This window comes from Anas platyrhynchos, chromosome 26 (genome assembly GCF_047663525.1).
Source record: "Anas platyrhynchos isolate ZD024472 breed Pekin duck chromosome 26, IASCAAS_PekinDuck_T2T, whole genome shotgun sequence".
Classification (NCBI taxonomy): Eukaryota; Metazoa; Chordata; class Aves; order Anseriformes; family Anatidae; genus Anas; species Anas platyrhynchos.
The window spans coordinates 5,876,633-5,904,071 of NC_092612.1; the positions used below are offsets into that span (position 1 = coordinate 5,876,633).

The following is a 27,439-nucleotide window of genomic DNA, read 5'->3' on the forward strand; positions in this document are numbered from 1 at the left end:
CAGAGACGCGTGGTTTTGTCCCAACATTAAGTATTTACAACAAATTCGACAAGCGCTTTTCCTCTGCCAGCAGCAAACACCTGAGGGCCCCCACAGCTTCACAAATCATAGAGGGAAGAGCCTACCGTGCCGCGAAACGTTCGGAAAATAATTCAAAATTGATCTGCTAGGGGAAAAAAAAAATAAAAATCGATGGCTGGTGGCAGGGTACACAATACACCCGAATCTCAGCTCTGTCCTCCTCGGGGTCAGTGCCCACGCCCAAGCGCGATGCTGATGGCACCCGAACATTTGCTGTAGCAGGCAGCAGAGCCAGTGGCTCAGGGGAGCAACTTTTAAAACCAAGAGGCACTTAAACAACCCTTCATCAACCCCGTGACTGCGGCAGAGTCCCGACTGCTCGCCCCGGATTCCTCACACCAACAAAAAGCACCAACCAAAGCCTGGGGGAACTTTGGTACAGCACAAGAGAAGGGAGTGGGGGTAGCGGAGCCACATGGCAGAGCTGCTGCTTTTCACCAGTTGATCATCCCTGATAATTGAAAGTAAGGCTGGGTGGGCTGACCCCCACCCCCACTCCTGGCAGCAAGTTTGGTCCACAACACACTGGAATAACGATTCTGCTCCCTCCCACCCCTACAGCTTCATCATCTGACACAGGTATAGTCAAAACAATGGCATACACGAGTAAAAGTCAAGAGTTGACATAGTAACTCCAGGATTTGGGTATCAACTGTCCGAGAAATCAGAACACCGAAGCTTCACAATGTGCCCAACATCGAGTTGTGCCAAGGGGGGAGGAAGGAAGAAGCTTTACCTTTAAGCCTTCAGAGCATCGCTCCATCAGAAGATCGATTTGCAGCCACCGTGGCGTGCCAATGGAGATCTTTCTGTGCCAAAAGAAGTGCTTTGTCCTCTCGATAGTGAAGGTAGCCACCTATAGTTACAGAACGGATGCACAAGACCTTAACTCTGACCAGCAGGGAAATTTAGGACAACTGAGTGCAGATCCTGCCAATTTCTACCACTTCGGACTGTGCTTTAAGTCTCATTGCAAAGCCTCAGTTAGAAAAAGGATCACCTCGGGGTATCCAACTGTGGTGATTTTACCGTGCTGGGCAGCTAAACCCCACAACCGCTCTCTCACTCCCCCTCCTTTAGATGAGGAGGGGGAGAAGTAAAGCAAAGAACAACTCACGGGTTGAGATAAGGATAATTTAATTAAAGGGAAATAATTATAATAATTAAATAAAGACTACCATGAACTAAACAATTTAACTAAGGGGAAATAAAAAGGGAAAGGGGAAAAGGGAGGGGAAAAGGGAAAATAAAAAGAAGGGAGGAAAACAAACAAACAAAATAAATGAAGGCTATATGGAAGTGCAGAGGAAAGAAATTACTCTCTACATCCCAAAAATGAGCGCTGATTGACCATGTCCTTGAAGCAAGGCCTCAACGCATGCAGCCGGTGTTCAAGAGGAGGACCGACGTCTTCTCAACGAGAGCCCACCCTTCCCCTCTTCTTCCCGTTTCCACCTTTTATTGCTGAGTGTGATATCACATGGTATGGAATATCCCTTTGATTGGTTTAGGTCAGCTGCCCTAGTGATGTTTCTCTCCTCACTTTTTGCCCATCCCCTAGGAGGGTTAGAGAAAGGCCCAATACTGTGCCACCGCAGCTCAGCAATAGACACAACACTGGTGTGATAAATCTGTTGTTCCAGCTACAAGTACAGAGTACGGCAGTGTATGGGCTGCTGCCGGGAAAGTTAACATTCCAGCCAGACCCAGTACACCAACAAGAAGAACAGTTTTAATTTTTTTTTTTTTTTTTTAAGTATACCATAGGACTACGCGGTTCAACTGTCAATCATCTCAGAGAGTTCAAGGAGGAGGTCATCCTCGTCCTTCCCTGGGTCTAAGTCGATTTCGGCTTCCAGTCTGCCTCCTGAGATTTCCCAAAGTAGCTTCTCAAAATCTTCATCTGCAGATAAGGGCGCGTTCCCCGTGGAACTCAGCCGGCATGTGCGTGCCTCTTCTAGCTGGGAAGAAGCTGAGGTTGAGGTCTCGAGATCGATCTCCATCTGCTCCTCAAATCTTGCCGGGCTTCCAAGACGCACTTCAGGTCTTGGGAGAGCAAGAAAGAACAATCAGGATATGCCATTTCTTAACAGGAAATCCCTTTTCTGCAAACCGGCTCTTAAAACTGTAGGCAAGCCCTCCTACGCTTCAATCTTACACAGGGATTGTTATCAATCAACCCAGGGCTACATTTAGAGCCCGATGTGTTACCAGCTACATTTTTCAGTCTGGGGCTTTATCTGTGAAGCCAGGGCACCTGGAGTTGAGGTGGCATTCTTGAGGACCAAAAGGCAGAGGACACTACTCCTCATCTATCACCTCACGAGGAAGTAGAACTTCACCTCCTCCTCGTTCAGGTATTCAGACAACCCAAGAAGTCACTGGAAAGCTGTGCTGACTTGCAGCATTTAAAGAAAGCCTAATTAAGCAATCCTGCTAGATTTCCTGCTAGAAAGTGGTTTCAGGTGACTTATTCCTTTGATGGATTTTGGCTTTAATTATCTCAGAACCCTCCTTTTTTCCCACATGTGACAGAACTTATGTTTCCCTGGGGATATACACTGATTAAGAGAAAGAACAAGTTGGGGTTGTCACCTGTTTGGGGGATTTTCTTCAAGTCTGATGGCTGGGGAGTGCTCCGGCACGTCTGAAACACCCTAGAAAGCAGCAAAACAGTATTTATGACACATGGGTAAAAGATTCCTTAATAGCTTTTTCCTCCACACTGCTTCTCCTCTGGCATTGCGGAGCCGTGGCCAAAATACAAAACCAAGGTGCTCCTGAAGAAAGTTCACATTCACCTGGAGGTTACTCATGATCTTGTGTCTTTTAAGAACGTGGCATTCATGGACAAAATCCCCCCCACCAGAGAAATCACAGCATCAGAGTACCGGTTAAAGAGTGCCATTCAGCTCATAAATACAGAAGGGTTCTACAAGCATCCTGTAGACAGCTACTGGATTTCCAAGGAAACAGAAGGCCTGCAGAACGTTTGCCTTTTCCACCTTTTCTCCTAGAGGAGGGTAGGAATTTAACAAGGGATCCATCTCTGCGTTAGCTCCTGGCCTTACCATGGCTGCTTTTTTGGCTGGAGGTCCCATCATGTCAGCATCCAAGGCAGTCCGTAGTTCCACAGCTGCTATGGCAGAGGGATAACTCCCAGGTGCCTTACGTTTCAGTGCCTTCTTCTTGGGGAAAGTGACTTTCCCACCCGAAGGCTTCGCAGATGTCATCAAGTTGGCTAGAGTAAAAGGAAGAGAGAACTGATACAGTCTTGCTCTGCCTCAGGAAAAATCCAGGTTCTCTTCATCATTTCCACAGTCCTTCTACACAGTTAAATGCATTTGGCCAGCAGAATTGCACCACCATTGCCTGGATTCTCAGGAATGTTTTCCACATAGTAAACTCTGTCTACCAATAATCCATACAAAGGAACCAAGAAACCGAATAGCTACAGTAAATAAGAATCCAGGACAAGGGAAACCTCAGACACATAGCAATCCTAAGTGCAAGCTAGGTTCACAAATATAGACAGCTTTTATATTTCAAGTCCTGCTCCCTCTAGGAAAGGGAAAAGCAGCAGTTAGAGTAGGACAAGAGCGTATGCAACTGTTGTACCAGCTTCCTCTCCCTTGCAGTGATGTCCCACAGTTAAGTTGTTCTACAAAGTCCAAATTTGTAGTGTCATTTTCTAGTCTCCCGTTCCTTACCTAACATCTGGCTGGCAGGAAAAGAAACAAACTAAGAAAAAGAAAGTCCACACTTCGCTTCGTAGCATTGCGTGGCAAAATGCACCCAGCCAGAGTTACAGCATGAGAATTGTCATCTTCTGTCTGTATTTCAGAAGACAACCTAAGTAACTCTTAACCTTCAACACTTACTTTTAGCTTCCCGGCCCTGAAATTGAGCTGCCACTTTCCCTGCTGGTTCAGTATGAAAGAAGCCAGCAGTAGATTTGACAGCAGCTTCCTCCTTCCCAAGCTTCTCTTGTTGTTCTCGCTGTTGCCACTTCTCCCACCGTCTCTCTTCAAAGCTCTTCTCTGGACATTTACGAGTTCCACTCTGCTGAGTGGGCTAGAAGGAAAGAAAAGTAGTGCATGAATAGGACAAAAAAAAAAAAATCCGTGCGTGGAGATTTCGTTAAGAAAATCTGATCAGCAATCCCTCCAAAATGGTCTTGATGTGGAACAGCATATTAATATCGTTCAGGTTACTGTTGTGTCTTTTTTTCCCTAAAATTCTGCCTGTAACAAGAGCCATGCTTTACTATGGACACAGTCTCACATATCTGCAATATCCACTATGGCAAGCTTCTTTAAACAGCTAGGGTGTTCTGCTGTACATCTATTTATCCCATTCTTTTTAAGCAGCAGAAAGTCATACAAGTTCCCCTAGACAGTACCCACAGACAGATTGATTTCCTTCAACACAGAACTCTGGCCTTCTGTATTAAATCCTTCATGTCTGACAGATCAAGTCAGTAAGAACAAAAAGAATTCCCTCCACGTTAACTGTGTAGATTTCAGCTGGTGCTAACAGGGTTTCTTTGTTGCTGTGGTATAAACAGACTGATTCCAAGTTTGAGGAGTACAGAGTTGTCTGGAAATGCTGCTGGCGATAGGATTTAGACTGCACTGCAGCTCCTACCAGGTGCTGAAGGGTAAGAACACACTCAAGAGGGTGGCACACGGTGAGTAACCAAACTTGTCAGAATGATCAGAAATTGTACGAATGTATGTGTGTCTTCACAGAGGACTCACCTGTACATCAGGTACAGAGGAAAGTTTAGGACAAGGCTGGTTCAATTCCACTGCCTTCTTTTCTTTTTTTAAAGCACCTGAAAAAGAAGACCAAAAAAAGTTTGGTCAACGGCAGAAATAAAGAAAGCTGGGTACTTGTTTCCTTTGTGCATTTATTTCCTTGTGCCCCATGAGAGAGAGAGAGAAAGGCTACAACGTGCAATCCATTCAGCAATTATCCATGAAGCAGATCCTGAGCAAACTGAACTTGCTCAAGATGGAAAGCACCTCACTGGGGCAGGCATTAAAGCATCTGTTTATGGAGCACCTGTTAGTTTTGTGCTCCATAAAGATTTCTGCTCTGCTGGGGCAGGTCCGGGTTGTGCTGAGGGAGCTGCACGAGCAGGTCTTGCCCCTGCGCTGGAATCTTCAGTTTTACCATGCCCTTCAGCCTCGGCTTTGGCTTGAGTTTCGCGTCTCTGAAGAGCTTTCTCACGACGGATTTCCTCCAGTGTTTTCACATGGATCTCTCCCATCAGCTTAGCAGCCTTCCCTGTCATCATCAAGAAATGAGGAGAAGCACCAACATTTAAAGAGAGTCCAGCAATAGTTTCAGTCTCCAACATTTGTCAGAGCACTAAGGAAAACTAATCTGGAGTGTTCCCAATAATGCATCTTAGAACAATATCCTTAGAACAACATTCTCCTCCTCCTCTGAGCCACTTGTATTTTGAAGACCAGCCCTATCCAGAGAGAACTGCTACACAGAAATGCTGCTTTACTTTAGTACTTTTTCAGACTGCATTTCAAATTCCTGCTCCTGGCAGTGGTTCTATTCTAATTGTACGGAACGGTTCACAGAAGCAGCTAAAAACCTTGACAAGGCACAAGTAGAAAAGAAACACACACCTAGAGCCAGATTTCTGATAGTGGCTGTCAGAAGAGCTTCAGCACTCAAGAAAGAGGCATCAGTTCTTTGTTTTCATTTCAATTAGTTTTTGGGGATGGATGAAAACAGTCCAAGTTCATGGAAAGGAAGGAGGAGAAAGCATATTTAATATCTAGCTGTTACCTCTCTCAGTACTGGTCTGTTTAGGAGGTAATTCCAGCCTGTCCTTCAGAGACTTGGCAACTTGAACTGCAAAACAGAAACAGAACGAATTAGGGAGGCTGCATAATGTCAACTTCAGGTTCACATTGCAAAACAAGACAGGAAAGGGAACTTTGAATCCCAGTGATTACCACCTCAGCCAACATGCAAAAAGAAACATCACTGGAAAAGGACAAACAGAAAGACTAAATACAAAACCCAGGAATCCAATCCAGATGCCTGTTTAGTACCTGGATCTCTCTTGGGTGCTTTGTCAGCATTTCCCGGAGCCTCTACCTTCTTCCCCAGCCTTTCAGCAAGGCGGCGCTTCACTGGAAGGGTGCTTACATCGTCTTCAGAGAAAACAAGGAATATTGTAAGAACTTTTCTTTGCAGGAAGCTTTGAGAACAGTCAACAATAAGCTTCTATTTTTCAAGCATATTTTCATAGAATTGCCTTTCAGCTGATAAATGATTTTTTTTTTTGGCCATTTCTGCAGTCAACACAGATCTCCACTGCAACGTATTTGCCTTTCATACATCAAAAATACTCTTTAATGCAGTCATATATAGAAGGCAGCACCTACGTAACAGCTCATAAAAAGTTCTTACCCGCGGAGGCTTTCCGTTTTCCTTGTCTAGCAGCAAGATCTAGTCGAACCACAGGTTCCTCTCCTAAAACAAAAGGGATTTTTTTTTCTATTTCACAGAAACCAGTAGCCAACAGAAATATTATCCTGTTAGCCCATCTCCACCATGTCAGACACTGTTTTGACAGCTAAACCACATAAACTCATATTTTAACTATAATTAACATAGAAAAAAAATATTAATAGTCTCAGTGCTTGCTTCAAATTCCAGCTGAGATAGTAGAGAGTGAATCTGAGTCTGCTTGACAGCTATACTTTGTGCAGAACAAAGCTGCATAAGCAAGCAGAATATTATTAGGTACAAATGCTGACAAATAGTCCTTTCGAAGGTGAATGTCTACGAGTAAAAGTACTTCCACACTTTTTTCCCTTTCAAAGGCATTTGCACAGCTCTAAACAATGTATACACAAACTCCTGTCAGACTGTGTCCACACCTGCCACTGTCAGCCTCTTTAATGCTTCAGAAATTGCGTCTTATATAGCACTGTCTTCTACAGCTCTTTCTTCTCGTTACTCTTCTGTTTTTCAGTTACCCCCCTATTTGCATACTGACACTTTTTTTTTTTCTCCTGCCACTGCACTTAACCTGAGCACCAAATCTTGCCAGTACAACCAGGGACTTGAAACATAAAAGCACGTTTTGAACAGAAGGCAGCACCAGAAGGCTAACATGGGTGAATTGTTTTAATTATTGCTTAACCCTCCAGTTTGGGAGTAATGAAATCAAAACAAAAGCATTCCTTACTACCTTTCTTGGAAGACAGTGTCACAGTTCTCACCACTGTCCGGACATTTTCCTTTTCTGGAGCAGGAAAAATCATAGAATCAACGGGACGAAGAGAAGATCTTGAAGAACCTTCTGTTCAGAGCAACCAAAACATAAGGAAGTTTACCCAACATAAAAAACTATCACAAAAAACAAAAAACTTTAAATTATTTGTTACTGTCCAAAATACAGCAAGAAGAGCATGTAAATAAGAGAGGTGACTAATTTGCCTCTGGTTGCCCTTTGAACTCCCATTTAGAATACCAGCTGGCTGAGAATCAGGTTGCTTGATGCCCCCAGCTAAAAATGGAAGTCTGTCCCTCAAGCAGCTCCCACGCACCATCACCTGCCGTGAACAGGATCAGAAAGTAGGGCATATTAACTCACCACCGTGTCTCTTATTTTTTTCCTTCATCTTCTGAGATTTGATTTCCTCAAGTGTTTTTATTCCAAAATTCAGATTGCCCTCTGAAAACAGGAAACAGTTCATGAGACTGGCTTAGAGGCACTAACTGAGGGACCACAGGTCCTCAGGCTTCTTAGCGCTCAGGAACTTTCTGAGGTATTTAGAATAAAGCCTGTCAACACTCCTCACAAGTGAAAGAGCCAGAGAACCAAGGGCATTTTGCCCCCCCTATCATCCTTCAGGCTTAAAAATGTAGTTTTAATTTTAATCCATTTACACGATATTAGATCCCTCTATCGTTAGATATGGCTTATCAACAGTGGTTGCAAGGCTGCACGTGCAGCCATTTCAACTCCGTGCTGTGGCCCTTGTTTGTTCTCCAAAAGTAAAGAAAAGGAGTTCACCTTTCTGACCCAATGGGCACGTGATGGTATGAATGGCAGAAATGAGATCATGGAAATAACCGAGTCCATTCAGCACCCCTACATTTTGTTGTGTTTTTACACCACACTGCTTTTGAGTTAACTGTCAAGTTCTTCTGATTTATCCTACTAAGGTGCTGGAATACCTTGTTTAGTAGTAGTAGAACTGCCTTTGCGAGTGGAAATCACCCGTAATCCATTTTTGCCTTCCGCAGCTGGTTGCTGGACGGGAGTTCTAGTTTCTTCTCCTTCCTCAGAAAGCTGGTCTGAAGGGGAAAAATCTATTCAGTTATGCATAGACCAGATTGTTCATGATTACGTAGCTCATGCAGTGACACTTCAGCCCATGCTTCATATAAAAAACTTTGTTGCTCTTTTGTTTTGTTTTGTTTTTTAAAGAGCTACACTGACCTGATAAACTCCTAAGTAGAATACACTAGGACAAAACATCTAGGACTCTAGATTCTCTCTGCAGCTTTAACTACTACACAACACATTGCTCTTCAGACAGAAAAAAGAAATTTCCTTCCTAGTTTCACACAGAACTTTACACAACAGACCAGCTAAAGCCAGGAGTGGTTCTAAGCTTTCCTCCAACGTTTCAGGTTCTGTCCACTGACTGCCAGACAAAGCCACCAGTGACCTGGCCACACTGCCTGCCCTATCGCTAGTCAGACCTCAGGTCATCTGTGATTTCTACATTCATTTACAGCACAGATTCCTTCAAGAACCAAAGATTTAACACATTCATTTACAGCATGAATTCCTTCAAGAACCAAAGATTTAACACATTCATTTACAGCACAAATTCCTTCAAGAACCAAAGATCTACACATTCATTTACAGCACAAATTCCTTCCAAGAACCATAACATGCTCACCATCATCATCTTCATCATCATCTGCAGCATTGATTACAACTGGAGGGTGTGTAGGGCTTGGGACATTTTCAGAGTTTTCCACTTTCATCACCCCCTTAGCTGTGGAGAGGGATTTGACTGGACAGAAAATTTGTTTTGCTGCAGTGACATCTGAGCCACTTTCAAATCATCGTCCGCGGACTCAGGCGGACTTGGCAGTGTAGCTAGAGGAAGAGGAGGATCATCGGTAATATGGCAGTTTAAAACTTTGACCACAATTTAGCAAAGAGGTGGTAGGAAAGGCAGATAACCCGCATAGACAATGAATTCATCATCTCCTTTTGCCCATCCCATCACTGTTTACACCGTCAACAATGACTTCCCTTCGAACAGCAACACATCTCCCTACCACCCAGCAAAAGATGAAACAACAGGAAGCAAACTGCAAGGCAAACATCACACAAAGCCAAGAGAAGCTGAGCACGAAAGCAGAAAACAAACACCAGCAGTACACTCGGTGCAGTACACCTATGACTGCAGACCTTTTCCTGCACTCACAAATGAACAGTTACCTGATGCCCCCTACAGGATTGGCACCCACTAAGTAATACTCCAAATTAAGTCTTCAGCGCTTCAAGAAAAAGGACCTAAACTCACTCTTGCTTGGTGGGAAGAATTGTCCATCGATGTAACATCCCTTTGCATGATGAAAAGCACAGTTGGCTTTCTGACAGCCTCCCGGCTGCTTCTCCCAGTAGCAAGGAATCTCACTGCGCTTTTTCTGAAGACAGAAAGAAAGAAAAGCTCGTGATAACATGCACCTGAGGCTTGCAAAGAGATGCGCAGCTCCAGATCATGACAGCTGTCACAACACAGTGCTGAAACATCATTCCAAAGGTCAGTTTCTCAGTTCAGTGGAGTATTTCTGGGCATATTCACAAAGTTTGCATAAGCTGCAACCACTATGCACATTTAGATTTGTCATCATTCAGTTTGAGAAGACAGGCACTCTCAGGCATCAGTTGAGGGTGGGTTAAACTAATACACCTAGGATTATACTAGCATTATTCAGAGGGAAAAAGAACATCTGAAATTGCCTAGGTTAACCCTGTCTAGAACTACTTCTTGGAGACTTAGTTCTTCTGCACCTTTAACTTTCCCCACTTCCTACCCCAGGCAGCTAGAACAGCGTTATCGGAAGGACTGTGGGTCAGAAGAGACCTGAGAGTTCATTATCAAGCCTGCTCCCATGACGATAGAACAGCCTGTTTATTACCCCCCTGCTCCAGCAGGTTTTAGCAGTCTATTTAACAGCTATTCTGCATCTGTTGAGAAAACTGTCAGCATCTAATAAAAATATATATATATCTTGCTAAGACATACCTAAGGCATTGATTTTATTTTCCTCTGCTTCCTCCCACCCCCTCTCTTGGTAACAGAAACCAGTATGATTTTGAAGCAAACGAATCTATCCTGCAAAAGCACAATCAGTACACCTACGGCACTGAAAAATGCTTTTGTTGATTGATTTTGAGAACACATCGTTAGGCACTCACGTCAATTTCCATGTGTCTGAATCGGCAGACGTTCCTGAAACAACGACCCTCCTGCCACAGCTTGCAGACCGTCTCATTGCCCAGAGCAGCTTCGCAGTGGCGGTAGGCACATTTGTCTCCCTGGAACCAAAAGGAAACCAACAAGGAAAACAGAGTACAGCCTCAAAAATGGCCATGCTGCTGCCTAATGTTGCTACAACTGAATTCAGAATCTATCTGGTTCTCAAGTTAACCAAAGACCAGCGTGCTTCCTCCTCCTAATCTACTCCTTCCTGAAAAAAATGGGGAAAAAAAGCAAAGCAAAGGAAAGCCAGCCATACCTTGGTACAGGTAGAATAGAAATAGAAGTAGCAATCGTCTCCTTGTTTAGACATGCCGACGAGTTCTGCTAACAAGCTCGGCTTCTCTCCACAGGGCCTTCCTCTGCTCTTGGAGAGAGCTGTCTTCACCCTTGCTTGGGCTGAAAGTCTTCTACTGGCTTGTGAGCAGGGAAATCTTCTTTTGAAAAGTAACCCTAAAGAAAGTAACAAGTGAAAAATAATGAGGAACCAACATTTTTCCAGCTTTCTTCAGTTCATCAAATCAAGTTATCAGTCTCTCGAAGAGAGCAAAGCCTTGAAATCAGCTGTTACATGAACTAACTAAATATGAAAGTTCCGTAAAGCTGCCAGGAGCTTTGTCAGCAAACGTTCTCTTCCACATCCTCAATAAGATGACTTGGAGCACATCTGGAAGCCTGAAAACGGAGTCACTCCTTAAAAATCCACCTGATCATACATGCAAGTCAATAATCAACTCTGGCTACAAATAACTTCTCTAGAACACAGTTAGGACGCATTAAACAGCACTTTCCAGGCACTGTGGGTCTTCCATTTCACCTACCTGGACAACCTCAGCAAAGTTATAGATCTTCAAAGACTTCCAGTTAACTTCTCCTGTAGGCCAAACCAAGACTGAATCCGTGAATTAATAATAAAGGGGTAGGAAGAATTTTCCTCCTCACTTTGCCAAGGGAACCTCTCATCCACAATTCAAACATAGGATGTGCTTTTAAACAGCTTATAACTAATAGAGGAAGCAAGTCCATTTGAATGCTCTCTCAGACTGGAGACAGCCAGGGTTAGTTAGCTCTTCAAAAAAATAAAAACCAAAAAACAAAACAAAACAAAAACAAAAAACCCAGCGCATTTAGAGATGAACTCGTGATTCAAAGTGGCTGCAAAAATGAGGCTCCATCTTCCACAGCCGGACAATTTAACTTTTTTTTTTTTTTTTAATTTAAAATTCAGTATGTTCCAATCTCTGGTCTTCAAGATTTCTTCACCTATTAAGAAAACACAAAAACCTTTCCCCGTCTTTATTACCTGTACAGCAAAAAACATACCAGTGCATATAAATCCACAGATGTGCATACGCATACACACATCTGTGTTTATACACACACGAGGAGGGAGTGAGAGAAAGTTAGCGAGAGCGACAGTGAAAATCAGAATTTTTGCCTTTTCGACACAGAGAGCGCATAAAAATTCTCTCATTTTGAGGGAACTAGAAAAAAATGGAGGCTCTACAAAAGATTTTGATGAGTATGCCTTCGAGGCCGATGCTTTGTAACATGAGTGATCTGGGGGCCAGCACACAAATATGCAGACGTATGTACATGCATACAGGATAAACAGATCTATACACACAAGCGTGCACAGTGTATGTTGTATGATCTCCATAGCGAGAACAACTCGTAGCCCTGATCAGACACGTAGAGTTGCAATCAATTAACAGCAGGAAGACAGCAGATCAAGGGTACAGCAAGCTTTGAGAGGCAGAGGAATGCTCACTTTGCCAGTGGTATGACTGCGTGATGCCAAGGATTTTGAATTAGTTGGATTTTTTGGAAGCAATTGGGTTTTTCTTTCTGCGCTGTAGCAAATACCACAGGTTTGCCACCACGTGCTGTTCCCTAATCCATATATCCATCCTCATCCATTGCTGCAGGATCATGAAAGGTTAGAGAAGACGACTTAGGTCCAATTTAACAGCCAATGATTTTTCGATGAGCAGAGCTGCAACAGATTTTATTTAGCCACAAGCATTTTTTTTTTCTTTTTTCTGAGATGAAGTCAGAAATTTTAATTATTATTTTTTTTAAAGACACTAAACATAAAACCTGCAACCAGACCAGATAAAGTTCAAATTAGAGTGATTCTGAATCCTTTCATTAAAACGCTGCACATTTCTGTGCAAATTATTTCTGACTCTTCTGGACAAAAGTGGATGAAATAGTTCTTACAAATTAATAATAAAAGGTTGGAACCTTTTACTCACACAAACACTAGTGAATTTTCCAGGAAATATTTTTTTGGCAGGGAATTTTCCCACATCTAAAATAAAGAGAGGAAAAGTTGGCTTCTCATATTAGTTACTGCTTTTGACTGCTGGGCAAAGGGAATAAAAACAGTAGTTAAGTGCAAGCTTTCCTTCTCTTCTTTACTATGGATAGGAATCGGCACTTCGCACCTTTAGCACCTTCAGAAACACACCCAGTGCCATGCAGGTTCCTCTGCATCTACTTCTAACAATTACTGGTGCTCCTTAGCATGGAAGTTTGACTCAAAACACTCTCCAGATTTAGCTCTTTTGACTGCCCAAGGAGCTCATCATTTTGCTTGTTGCCTTCCAGTTTCCTGAACAGACTGGGAACGCTGTTCAGAATCTGAATGGATCTGGTCTAAGGAATGGGAAGAAAGCAAAACCAAGCATACCTCACAGCCCTAAATTCCAAAAAAGCAATCTCATTTTAAAAAGGACCTCAAAAGCTTTTTTTTTTTTTTAAACTGACACCTGCTAACACGGCAATCCGGGCGCTAAACCAACTGAAGTTGCCCCTGAAAGCCTGAATAAAAATGAGTAACTCTGGTGCACTCAGCAGGTCTGTAATAGAAGTTGGTAAGATTTTTAGATTTCTTTTTTTTGCTCCAGGGTGCTGGTAAAATGTTTGCATTCAGAGATTTTGAACCTTTTGTACCAAAGAATTAGAGATGCGCTACAGTGCCAGTAGCTGGGGGTCTGGAAATACACACCAACAAGTGTCATAAGCTTTGCCTTTGCTGAAGGAAGATAAATAACACAAAGAAAATCTGTCTAGTTTGTTTTACAGGCTTGTCTTTCTCAGTATGGAACAAACTGACCTCCCTGGTCTAACTTTGCAGTTGGCTATTCTGCCTCTGTCCTGGAGAGAAGAGCAAGAAAGGAACAAATCTATTTTTGCACTCCAAAAACGGGTTAGAGGAGGATTATCACACCTACCTATGGGTACTTCCTTGTTTGTTTATAAAGCACCAAGTATTTCTCTTGGACAGTCTCTGTTGCTGGCTTGTTTTGTGCCTTCCATTTATAATAAAGATATTCAAGATGCTTACCCCTTGGGTTTTTGTTTTTTGTTTTTTGTTTTTTTTTAAAGAACAGTGGAAGTGGAGAGTCAGATGACAAGCAAGAACAAACACCAGAAACTCCTTGTTCTGCCCCTGCTTTTTAATCACCCAGCATCACCCCGGCTGCAAAACAGCCTCTGCTGATTTACCTGCTTGTTAAAGCACCCCACAGGCTGCAAGTGCGGTGTGCTAGGTGTCAAGTTCTATTTCACGGTGCACAGGTAACCATTCGTCTTCCCACAGTCGAAGCACAGAACAGCCTCTTGCTAACAGAACTCATCCCTGCTGCTGCAAGAAACCTCATGGCCTGCAGGAAAACCTCAAGCTAAGAGTTCCAAAGCAAAAGCAGAAAACGCATGATTTGTACTCTTTATATTGGAGTGAATTCTAGCTGCTAAACGCTGCCTACATCTGAGGGCACGTGCTGAGGCTGGGAGGAAGGACACTCAACACCCACTGACAGCAGGAGTGCAAAGATGCCAGCCAAGAAGGCAAAGGTTAGAGCTGAACGCTGCCTCAGCTTCCTCCAGCAGCCAGCTGGGGGTCACCTTTCAGCACGCTCTCTGAGACTCTGAGCCCCGAGTTACCGCAGCCGCCAGGTACAGCTGCTCCTTGCTGGCCCAAACTATTTGAAGAGTCTTCAAACTTCAGGGACCTGTTTTATGACAGCCTCAAGATCAAATCAATCTGTTCTGAAGGCGCTGATCGTCCTGGTGTTTCTGCAGCTGTCAAAGAACAATCCTGAACCGAGGCACTCGTCTGATCAGACAGTGCTGCAGCACAGATTTCTCTTTAGCTTGACACATCAAGGTGAAGAGGAATTGATTCTTGCAAGCACCCTCTCAAGCAGGGATCTAATAAGGTGACCAGAACGACAGATCTGTTGTGCAGATCTGAGAACGTCCCTCTGCAGGGAATCACTTTCAAGCCTAAGATGTTTCACCCATCTCCCTGCCCCAGAGCGACACAAGTAAAGCTCTTAAGCAATTGCTAACCTGTTCTCAGTGCTCACGAGTCCCAAATCACTCATTTTACAATCTATAAACCATGGCAGCTGGCACCTAGTTGGCACACGGTGACACTGCACACGTTGGCAGTGTCGTCAGGAGCTGCAAAGTCAGGGCTGAGGGGGTTAAGGGAAAACCACACATCAGTTTAGCAACTTGGCTCCCGTAGGATACTTCCTACGGCAGGAGTTTCAGCAAAGCCACTCAGAGGGACCTGCTGGCTAATTCAAACGGGACTTCTGCTGGAGCAGTCAGAAGGCAGCAGGAGATATCCAGTGGGCATCACTGTCAGTCTGTGGCAGTTTGGGGTCCAGGTACCAGTGGTTATGCGTGGTTTTCTCTGCTTCACTTTCTCCAAAGCTGTGAGAAAATATTTCTTTTACAGCACTGTACAGTCCCACGTTACGGATGGAACCAGCTGCATCAACTTCCAGTACGACGGTGTTGGAAAAAGGTGCCTTTGGTGGTCAGGAGCACAACAGCTCTGCTGATGTGTTATTTAAGTGTGTTCTTACATCTGAGTTTCCTCATAGCAGTATGTAGCTGAGGGGGTCCAAGTTTCCCAGGGAAGATTTATGGTTTTTCTCCTACCAAGCACCAGCTCAGTATACAAAGCTCTGTTAATAACACCCAACCATGTAGATGGAATGCAATTGTTTTCCTTACAACCCCCCAGTTATTTCCATGTCTGTTCTGGACCTTGGGATCTCTTTTGGGAGCTACATTATGCAGAGCAATACAATAAGGCTGAGATCACCGCTGCCTCAATGTAATGCAAAGGTGAAGGCCTTTCTGACAGGCAGTTTGGAAATGAATGCAGCCCCATCTTGTCAGCATCAGAGCAGAGCCAGCTCCAGATGGCTCCAAAAAGGAGCTGCTGCTAGCCAGAGCCGAGGCAGGGAGTGCTGCTGGGTGGGCTTCGGGGGAGCAGATTTAAGGAAGGGGGGAAAATACTGCTGTGCAACAGCAGCTGGGAGAGAGGATTGTGAAAGTGTGAGAGAAGCAGCCCTGCAGCCCCCCAGGTGAGCGCCGCAGGAGGGCAGGAGGTGCTGCAGGCAGGCAGCAGCAGTTCCCCTGCGGGCTGTGCAGGGAGAGGCCCCTGGTGGAGCAGGCTGTCCCCCTGCAGCCCATGGGTCCCCCATGGAGCAGATCTCCACGCTGCAGCCCCCCCATGGGTGGAGGAGCCCCCGGTGGAGCAGGTGGATGTGGCCTGGAGGAGGCTGCGGCCCATGGAGAGCATTGCTTGTTGAAAAAGCTAAGAATTGTTCATAACTTATTACAAAAACAAAGAAATTTAACACGAGATGGAGCTTCTGAAGGTTAGACTTACATGTAATTGGTGAGTAGCCCCCTGTAAGCTGTGCAAGGACAGCAGCTACCAGCAGCTGTTAGCACAAGCAACTGCCAGCTTAAGCAGCTCTGCAGCAAGGTGGAATGAACAACAGTGGGTGACAACCTTGTTTCAAGTTGTCCTTTCCAGTGGTCAAACCTCCTCAAAATTCCTCACAGTATATTTGGTTTAAAAGAAACGAAGCACAGAACCAGCAAGAAATTCAGTGTCATTCTACTTTACGGATGGCAAATCAGACCCTTGTTTTGAAGGAAAACATAATAAAATAAAATTAAAATAAAATTAAAATAAAATAAAATAAAATAAAATAAAATAAAATAAAATAAAATAAAATACTAAGCTATTTCTCCACCATAAAATAGATTATTGTTTTCTGAAAGAAAGAAACTACAAACACCTTGGTCTTAGATTCAACTGACAGAAATGCTTGAGTTACTCATAATGTTTCACTTCATTGTATATATGACTGGAAACCAGAGACAAGACTGGTAAAATCATTCCTAGAACTCTGTGTTGTTTTCCTTCAGGTACCTTGTCTCTCAAGTCGGTGAGGGCTGGGACAGAATGAGATTGGAAAAGTCAAGTGTAGTATTCATTGTTACAGAAGTAGTTGTCCTGTATCTTCCATGGCAAAAGAATTTTCCTGAATAAATATATAAATAAATAGATAAAATTCCCCTGGCAAAGATTGGAAGCTGACACTTACCTGAAAGTTACCAAAGCAACTTCCTCCCGGCAAGGTAACATAGCTCACAAATGGTGGGCCCAGGGAGCTCAGTGATTCATACGCAATGATGCCTTCGCTTGGGAATATGGCCTTCTGCTTCTGTTTGCTTTCCCAGAACTCCTGCAATATTGCTACAACATTCACTGTCAAAGACATAAAAATGCTGAATGTAGGATGCATACATGTCCTTGATCTTAGTGTTTTCTGTGTTACACAAGAAATGCAGACATATGAGCTTGATACATTTATTATTGATAATAAAATGTCTGTGATTATCTCTGCTGGTGTGAAAAATATGATTTTGTGGCAATTTTGGACTTTCTGGGATTGCAGGCTACTGTAGTACATAAATTGCAGGTCAGCAATATTGTACTATTAAGTCAATGTGTTGGAACTTTGATATCACAGCAGCCATTAAGCTGCTCACTTTCAAACATGAGAAAATGTTATACTCAGATTCCTCTTTTCCATTCTCAAAAAAAACAAAAACAAAAACAAAAACACATGGTCATGCAAGGAAAGCAGCTGACTTTTAATGCAAAACTTTATGAAGTAGCTGGAAAAAAAGGTGTTGTATATTATGATGATAATAGTTGCAGGCTAATGTGAAAATAGAAATGTGAAAACCAGAAATCCAATTGACATTATGACTATTGAGCCAGTACTCCAAAGTTTTACGTTCTGTGTTGGGGTTTTCTCAACACTTTTCGGCTTGGACTCGAAAAGAATTTTAGTATAGTTTATCTAGACTCCTTTTACAGAGCCATGTGTAGCTTAGAGATAATTTTCTTTCTTTCTGGGCATCGTTCAGCAGGTGGTGAGCAATTGCATTGTGCATCACTTGTTTTGTACACATTAGTGGTATTAATACTCTTATCATCATTATTATTATTTTCCTTTTTTTTCTTCTTCTTTTTTTTTTTTTTTTTTCCTCTCTCCAAATAAGCTGTCTTTATCTCAACCTACAGGCTTTCTTTCTTTCCTTTTTTTTTTTTTTTTTTCTTTTTCCTGATTCTCTCCCCCATCCCACAGAGGGAGGGAGGAGGGTAAGCAAATGGCTGCGTGGTGCTTAGCTGCCTGATAGGTTAAACCACAACACTATGCAAAAACAAACAAATGAACAAACAAACAAAAAAAAAAACAGCTGTGTATGATGTTCATCATTTCTCACTTGAAAATTTAAATTCAGAAGGTAAGAAGTATGTTTCTTAATTTGGATCTTCCAGTGGAAGTATGGAAGCCCTAGGCAGCAGTATGGGTCCTTCAGAGTACTGATACTGGTTCAGTATCAAGTATTAGTGCATACAGGAATCAGTGGCAGAGATAATTTTCCTCATACATGTACATGTATAATTTTCCTCTTTCTTCATCTCGTCTGACCTTGTTAGTAGTGGAATAATGTAGAAGTGATCCATTTTGAGACAGTGTCACCCTGGTGGTAGCTCACATGCAATCTATGGACAGGGCATTGCTCTGTTTGCTGCAGGGTGAGCAATGTGAGCTCCAATATTGTCACCGCCTGTTTCCTGACTTCTGGCAGCTGCACTGCTCTCACAGACAACAGCTTTTCTTGGCATTTAGCCATGACAAGGGCAGACACACAGAGTGTGGTCATCACCAGTTCCCTTTTTGCTGTGCTCAAGCCATGAGGAAGTGCGGGTGACGTGGTCTGAGCTCTGGGGAGGCGAGGCAGGGTGTTTGGAGCACACTGCTGTCTGCCACTGGATGGTGTCACGGATGCAGCAGCAGTGTTGGCTCCTACCAGTTCTGGCATTTTGGGCATTTAAAGCTGCAGAACTCTCATGGCATTGGAATATTGCTTCACCGTAAAGAAGAAAGCTATCTGAAATTTCCATTCTTGTTCATGAGTCCTTTCGATGGTAATTCAGCATTTAGACAGCCTGCATCTCTCACTTGGCTGAAAGTTTCCACTCTGAAAACTAATATTCAAAAGACTTTTTAGAGCTATAGAGAGGTATCTACTTTCACTGCAATACACCAACAGAAATATATTTCCCTTCTTTTCCTGAAATCCTGAAACATGCTTTAAGCTGTCTCAAATTTTACAGATAAAGCAATATTTTACCAGAGGACTAGTAAGCAGTGAGTAGCTGCTACAGATTAAACTAATACGTGTATGACTAACACAGAAACAGTAGCTGAGCAGCATCATTTTTATTCTGTTTAGAATTTCTGTCAAATGAAAGCTATGTGCCTATCCCACAGTGCAGCTGGATATCTCTGTAATTAAGTAATTAAAAGTGCCTGGGTTTGTACTGAATCGGATAAACATAAAACCTGGCTTAGCTGTGAGGATGGTAGCAGGAAATACTTGGTGGTATATATGTAGTGGCAGCATCAAATTATCACTGCAGTTTTTGCTGTGATTTTTTCAATCCTAGCCAAAACTAGCACCTCAAAACAGTGATGAACATGAAGATGCATCAGGTTAAACTACAGAATGCAGCCGTGATATCAAAGCCTCAAACTTTTTTTTCCCCAAGAATTCTTTATGTTTTGATTTAATTAATTTTATTTTACTCAACTGTTTAGCTTGAATCAGTATGTTTATCATCATTAAATTAAAACAGCATATCAATTTCAAATATATAATTAAAACAATTTCAGCTAAACTTGTAAAAATTCGGTGTGTGTGAAAACAGTTCTCTACTAAAAAAAAAAAAAAAAAAGATTTTATTTATGCCTAACAGCCACTACAGCCACTATTATTTTTTTTTTCCTTCATTATGTATCACATGGATTTGTAGTAGTTTAGGAAGATGTGAAAAATGTATACATATGATCAGATGCACAATCAAATATACTAAGTTACTATTCTAAGATAGTAACTAATGATTACTAATATGATGATTACTAATGTTGTATTAAGATCTCTCAATATTCATTTTTCCTGCAATCACATGCATTGTTTGCCTTCATTTCTAAACATTCCAGGCAGAATGTTGTTCAGTCTCTATGCTGTATATCAGTATTTGGCATCCAACTGGCTTAAGTCTAAAAATGCAGTATGGAAAACAATGAGAATTTTCAGAAGTACATAAATGAAACAACAAGATTCATGGTTTAATGCAGCAAAATACTGTAATTTATGTCTCATTTTGAAAGGACATTCTCATTGTAATTGACTTTCGTATTTTGAAAGATGCCTATGATGTGGTTGAGTTTTTAAGATAATGCTTATAGTATTTGTATGCAATGACAAACAATTTTCTTCAGGATTAAATCATCCATGCTTTAAAACAATTTATTTTGTACACTGTCAGTTGCTGAATTAGTTAACAGTATTGATTTTGTTGTAGGCAATGCCAAGACCCCATTCAGACAATATTTTATCCACTTTATACCTCAGATCTTTCTCAGTTAGAGTTTCATAGTAGTACGTGCATCACCAAGTTCAAGAGCAAGAATTCCATATACCCTCCTTTAGTACTCTCCCATCTGTGAATATTAATGGTTCCACAACAGTCTATTTGATGCTGGCTGTAATGCCTAGTTACGAGGTGAGAAGATGATTTTTCTTCTCTACTTTGCTTTTTACTCAGCTGGAAAAGCCTCTTGCCCAGGGGCTGAGCATTGTACCAAATGAAGCTGTCCCCAAGTGCAAATCCTGGTAGAGTTCTTGAAGTTTTCCTAGACTCTAAGGACTTTTTATTATTTATTTATTTATATATATATATATATATATATTTGAATTTAGGACAGGCTGCGAGTTCTGTGGAACAACAAATATGTGGGTTATACAGCTGCATTTACCCTAAAGGAACCCTGAGCTCTTTTGAGAGTTCAGAAATACAGTTTGATGTGAACTGTGTTTGAAAGAGGATTAAATGATAACACATTTATTATAACACAACATTGTTTTCCAGACAATTTCTCACCTTTCAGTAGCAACTGTCTTGCCTCTGCTCAAAGAAGTCTGTGAGTCAAATTAAATATCATTCTAAGTGGGAAACAGAACTCTCCAACTTGGATTATGTCAGTAAGTTTGCACTGCATTGATGCCAGAAAAAAAATAGCTCCAGGTTTCTGTGAATTACTGCTAAAAATACTGGCTAGGCATTCACCTCAACCAAGGCAAACAAACAATGCCATAAACAGGAGGCTGGCCAACTGGGAGGGGGGTGTTTTGGCCAAGACTGGAAGGGCAAATCGGAGTGGGAGCCAAGTGACTCTGCCACTGAAGTGGAATGGAGTCATATACTTGACAACGTCTCACTGCCGAGAGAGTGGAGTATAAAGAACACACACACAAGATAACCACCTACTTTGTCATTTTAAAACTTAAAACAGCTGTTTCTAAAAGTCCTTTTAACTGCCTTCGTGGATTTAATTTAATACGTGAATGCAGAAGAAAAATACAAGCTTTTTGAATGAAAGAAATATGTAATATGAAATCTATTAAAGAAGATTCTTCAGTGAGAGGCTAGTAAAGTTCCCTTACATGTCTTAAATCAAGCCATGGCACATAATCAGTAAAACTATATCGTTTAAACAAAGTTCATAAGTTACAAGTGCACCCTTCCCCAGCTGCAGCCTATTAAGGCTTGTAACTTAATGCATACATCTTAGGGAAGCTGTTAAATTGGGCTCAGGCTAGCAAAGAGATACTGTTTAAATCTCTAGAAAAAAAAAAAAAAAAAAGGCAGCAACTGGAGTGGGATCCAGCTGTTTTGAGGGAAGGTTTTATTGCTTCTCTTTTGATTTATTTTGCATATTTTTAAACATATAAATAATAGCATTAGGAAAAAAAAGGTACAAATGTGAGTAGGCAATATCAATTAATTTTCCCATGATCTTACTATGCATTTATCATATATATTATGTTATGTATTAGCATGTTAGCAGTGATTTTGTTAGGATATTCTGGTCCATACTATTCTGTTCTCCATGTATATGTACAAAAATAAAAAGCCCCATATCCTTACTAAACCTAATGAAATTAGGTATATTGTTAAATATATATAAAAACATTATCAAGTATCATGTACTGGGACACCAACAATATGCTGAGAGGACTTCAGGGGCATTTTTCCTTCTCCATGATGGATTTGGATGCTATATGAGTGAGCTGATCTAGCAGTGGACTACTAGGTGATTCTGTCTAAAACCCTTAAAAAGCACAAGAAGTAGCAAGATGTTGTTTCAGGAAAAGAAGATCTGATTGTGGGGTGAGATTCCACTTGTGAGAAGCAACATCTTTAATTGGCAATGACTACCTTAAATCCAGCACTGACTGACAGTTCCTAGACTTCAAGGATTTGGAAAAAGAACAAAATAAAATTAAATAAATGAACTGGATGGCCTCCTCAAGAGCCATTCTGAACATGTTACCAAGTAAAGGAAGAAAGAAGAAGATGTTGGAGGCAAGCAGCTCAGAGAATGGTGTAGGCTTTGTGAACCATTGGTATGTTTGTAGTCACAGCAGATTTAGATGCAGCTAGGGAAAGGAAGGGTAGAGACTGGGAGGGTTTCACTGACACCACCGTTGGACTGAGGCAAAAAGTCAATCCCTGCAGCGTTATGAATTGAGTAAGCAGGTTATCACTTGGAACAGAATGAGTAGACATACTAAAGTCAGGTGTTTTTAAGCTGATAGTCTGAAGACAACTGTTAATCATTGCCGAACAGCTTGGATTGGTCTACATTCTTATGTAGCATTACATGGGAAAATGATAAGAACTTTGGTATAATTTCAGCATCTGAATATAGCAATAAAGAATTATAAATTGGTCAATCTCCTGTGATAATCAGAAGTATAACTGATTCGCACAGGAATAGTATAGTAATAATAACATTAATCTAGAAAGGAAAAGACTGTTTGTTTGATAAAACTTTTAATCTTGTAATATTTCTCCAAGGCAACTGACTTACTCTGGCTATAGTGCACTTCAATTTAAAAGCTTGTATCAGAGAGCTAGTATGGTACCCACTGACAAATCTATTTCAATGTTAAATGAAGAAAAGTGAGCTGGGCTGATTCTACCAAAAATTATGGGCAGATCCCCATAAATTAACATACTTTCTTATTAAAAACTCTACAGTCTAACCTGTCCATCTATTGCTGACCTGAAATCTTTGCTGGCAAAACGTGCAAAGGAAAACGTGCGATTTGTTGCTACCAGTAAAAAGAAATGGAGACACAGTGCTGTTCAGCTGATGTAAAATCACTTTGCTAAATGTTCACAAACCAACCAAGTAGCAATCCAGCTAGGAACCATGAATTCAAGTCAGGGCTTAAAAAGACTTTCTGGAAGTACTTAGCTTTTTTCCAAGCTTTATCATAACTCCTACCTGATACCATAATATTTTTTGATATGAAAACGAAGTCGTAATAAGGTCAGCATATGGATTAGACCAGTGCTGGGGTTAATTAGGTCTGCATGGTAGAAAGCATTATCTTTTTATCATGTTATCTGGGATGGAAGCTACATACAGCGCACAGTTCAGGGAAACACACACACCAAAAAGCAAACACAACTCTTGCAGTAGCATGAGTTGAGCACTGGGCTCCTTCTTCTTGCCTTCCTCCTCCATGTCTTTGCCTGTCCCATTCTTGCTGGAGCTGCCAGCCCCTCTGCAGCCCACTGTTCCCCGTCCCCCATCGGTGGGCTGGTGACAGGCCTGCACCACGGGGCCTTGCTCAGACCCCTGCTCTCTGCCAAAGATTGTCTACCACTATAAGGATAAAGCATTCTCATGGCAGGGAGGAACTTGTGAGAAACAAATTATCCCTGCTGTCTTGTTGCCAGGGCACCCAGCCATGATCTTGCATCTTTCCCAAATCCCATCATCTCTGCCTCTGCTGGGCAGATGCTAGCCCAGAAGGAGCACTGCTGCAGCAGGCACAGCACCACTCACTGTATTTGCTCCTGCAAGCTGCACCCAGGAGGGCAGGGACTTTTGAACATCTTGTCTCTCCCTGCTGCTGTTGAAGAAAGCCCTCTGTGAGACATTCCCAACAGAACAAAGTGTTGGGACAGTGCAAGCCAAGACCTCTAGGTTGGAATGGGAACAAAAAGTGTATGTGGTGCTGAGCAGTGATGAGCAGACTTGCTCTGACATCTTGCCCTAGCAAAACTCAGTCCTGTTGACATACTGAGTCACACCACATTGTGAAAAGGGTAGATGCTGCTGCAACAAAGTAGATCCTGAATGGACTTCATTCTTACTTTGTTCTTTCCAATAAGGTCTGAAAGTAATGCGTTTGTAAGAGATGTGGATGTGGTCCCATGGGGAAACATGAGACACTATGTTCTTTCTAGTCTAATACTTGCTTGCTGTATTTAAATCTGATTAAAAGTCAGAGATGGACACCATCTAGATCTAAAGATGACTTTTTGCTGAAGATAAAAAGAATGCATGTAAATTCTCATCTGACTTACAGACAAAGCACTATGAATGTCTGTCACCAGTCAGAATTAGTGGCACACACTCACAGCAACTTCAAGCCTGTATAGGTTAAATTTATATTAGAATGCCTTCAAAATTCTTTTCATACCTCAGAAAATCTAAAGTAGAAAAAAAAAAAAAAAAAAAAAACTACTCGAATCCACTCGCACTTTTGTTTCTATTTAATCATCTCTCCCTCCCTTAGATCTGTGGGTGGTCACAAATGCATTGTCCAAGCAGCTTGTACATACACTTTCAATAAAAGCCTTGTCAGTAGACCTGCAGGAACTGGTTACCAGTGGAAACTTATGAAAGGGAATGCCCCTCTCCTCGAGCCCACCCCCCACACTGCACCCCGATCAAATTCTTTGTTCCTGTGATGTGTGTACATTCACAGACTGCTCCACGAGGTCCCAAGACTGCAACAGTAATACAAACCTACCCAGCAGCATACAAACCTCCTGCAGGGTGGCCTGAGAAACAGATGTCAGACTCCTAAGCTCTGGGACAGATCTTATGCTACATTCACACAAGAGTAGCATCCTTCTACAAGAGTAAATCCAACTTAGTCCCAGGGAACTACTGGGTCAGCCTCTGACTTTTCAGTGTGGCTATGAGCATAAGAATCTGGCAAGTGGAGTTGTTTAATGCAGATGTACATGGGTTTTTCCCCTAGGTCCATCACTAGCCATGTCTTTAAGTCTTTATTCCTTTTACAGCAAGTTTAGAAGGCAACAGTTGACTGTATGAGACTGATTTTATTAACTCTAACAGAGCTGTTGACAAAAGAATGAAGTGGAGATTAAATAAATGTCTCTGCAGTGTGCCTCAGGTCACACGGGAGATTACAATTAGAAATGAATGTTAAATAAATAAATAAATAAAACTCCCTTCTAAAAATCTAACATTGTTCCAGCATTGTTTGCATGTTAAATGATTGACTAGGTGATTCAGACTGAAATGACACCCAGCAAAATACTAATTTTACAATCAAATTGTTTATGTAGGACCGGATTTGGGGGCATGACATCAAGAGATCTCATTCACCTGTGAAGAAAACTGAGAACAATGGAATTTAACTATTGTTTCATTTGATCTGTTGAAGAGGGTTTTTTCCATTGTATGAAATCTGTGGATGTATTTTCTAAGAAATTACTAATTAAATAGCACTTTGTTCCATGCATAGCCCCACTCAAATCATAAATTCAAATTTAAATACTCTTATTTCCGTGATGTGAGTTGCATTGAACTCTGTTTCAAGGGATGCATCAGGCCAGTTTATTATGTGCCATCTACTGAAAGGTACTTCAGAACATTTCACAAGGGATAGTTTGTAAAATGAGAGAGAAAGAGAGAATAAATAAGTGTTTTGGCCAGGTTTAAAAAGTGCATCCATAGTCAAGTCTGATATGGGGGGGGGGAGGGAAATCACATTCCATATACTTGCAGGAAAACATCTTATGTTTTAAGATTGCAATATTTGATATTTTGCAGTACTACAGTCAAGAAAGGTAATTTATAGGACAAACTAACCACAGAAAGAGAGTTGGCATAAAGTTTTCCAAAATTGTCAAGCAGTAAAGTTTTTACCATGTTATTAGAATGTAATTAAATATCCTAGGTAAAAGTTGTGAATCAGTTTTCTGAAATGCAAACTTAAAAAATAAGCAGCAACACTGCCTTCAAATAGGCAAGATAAAATAATGATAGTTTGTGGTATGCACACGAATACATGTACAAGCATGTTAATTACTTCTCTCTCTTAATTTGTTGGGTACAACAGACATTTGAATTAAATACACTCACTATCAGGGAAATAAAATCATTATCTTTGGTACTTACAGTCTTTAAAAACCAGGGCAGGGTCTCGATGAGGCAGAACTTGGGCAATTACAAGTTGCAGAGACTCCAAGGTTCTGTCCATCTCTGCTCTGCTTTTCCAGAAAGCAGCCACAAGCTGCCCTCATGCCTGAGTCAGGCAAGTCCTGTACCAACTCTGGATTCCTGAGGAATCTCCCCACGTCTCCCAATCAGGCATTGCCTCAAACCCCACGACCCTCCGCAGGGTCCACCTCCCCGGACTGCTTATCTTTGCTGTATGCTGAGCTAATTAGCTGCAAAGGCAGGCTGACAGGCGCATTCCTACTCCTTCCTTCTGTTAAACACACCCACCTACAGGCCAGGGAGAGAAGCTAATCACCAGAAAGAAGTTTGTTTCATCGGTTTATTGGCGATGTGCTGAGGCAAAGACCTCTGGTTCATACCAAATGAATAAAGAGACTCTCTTGCTCACCCAAACCCTCAAATTATGGAAAAGATTGCAAATATAAGGAAATACTTATGTAAAGCTATACTAAACGTGATAGCCTGAAAGCAGCATGCAGGCTCTTGTTTAAAAACAACAAATTCGATAAAAAGTATGGTGTTTTTTTTTTTTTTCTTCCTGTAACTATGTAACTGGAGAAGAAGGATATTAATGGCAAATAGAAAATTAATCCGATTAGCAAAATTAAACTTGTGATATATTAGGTTAACCCAATTTGAATCTGGTTTCCTGAAAAGCAGTTTCCTTACTCCCTATACAATAAATGTATTAAAATACCAGTGAATTAAACTGTTTACATCTCAAAGGACCTGTGGGATATGCAGAGGTCTGAAGAGGCACTCCAATCAAGGCAAACACAGATGCAGTGGCAAAAGCTTGAAGCACGAATGTAAATACATTGCTGTCACACACATTTGTGTAAGAGTCATAAACTGTACAAAATAGTTGCTTTGCTCAGCTTACTTTTATTTCAATTCCAGTAAAGTCTTCTTTTTAATTTGGAAAAAATCCCAAAGTAAGGATGTGTGTTCTTTAATTACTGTACAGTCTTTCCCAAAGAAAAAATATTTTTTTCTTTTTTTCTTTTTAAAGATGCAGCAGTGGAAAACTGCTGGGCAACCTTT

At 41.6% G+C, this 27,439-nt stretch overlaps 1 protein-coding gene, 1 long non-coding RNA gene and 1 pseudogene across 2 annotated transcripts; all 3 read right to left on the reverse strand.

Moving 5' to 3' along the window:
- Positions 1-1,201: 1,201 nt before the first annotated feature.
- LOC139999557 (uncharacterized) lies at positions 1,202-2,573 on the reverse strand. Its single transcript, XR_011805017.1, has 2 exons — positions 2,339-2,573; positions 1,202-2,127 (listed from the first exon to the last, which is right to left on the reverse strand). It is a non-coding gene; the product is annotated as an uncharacterized lncRNA (long non-coding RNA).
- Positions 2,574-2,672: 99 nt separating this feature from the next.
- Positions 2,673-5,380, reverse strand: LOC139999487 (zinc finger CCCH domain-containing protein 11A-like). Its single transcript, XM_072027870.1, has 5 exons — positions 5,149-5,380; positions 4,842-4,918; positions 3,963-4,155; positions 3,153-3,322; positions 2,673-2,738 (listed from the first exon to the last, which is right to left on the reverse strand). The coding sequence occupies exons 1-5, from the start codon at positions 5,378-5,380 to the stop codon at positions 2,673-2,675; spliced, it is 738 nt and encodes a 245-aa protein (XP_071883971.1).
- Positions 5,381-5,959: 579 nt separating this feature from the next.
- Positions 5,960-26,803, reverse strand: LOC139999556 (zinc finger CCCH domain-containing protein 11A-like; annotated as a pseudogene).
- Positions 26,804-27,439: the final 636 nt, after the last annotated feature.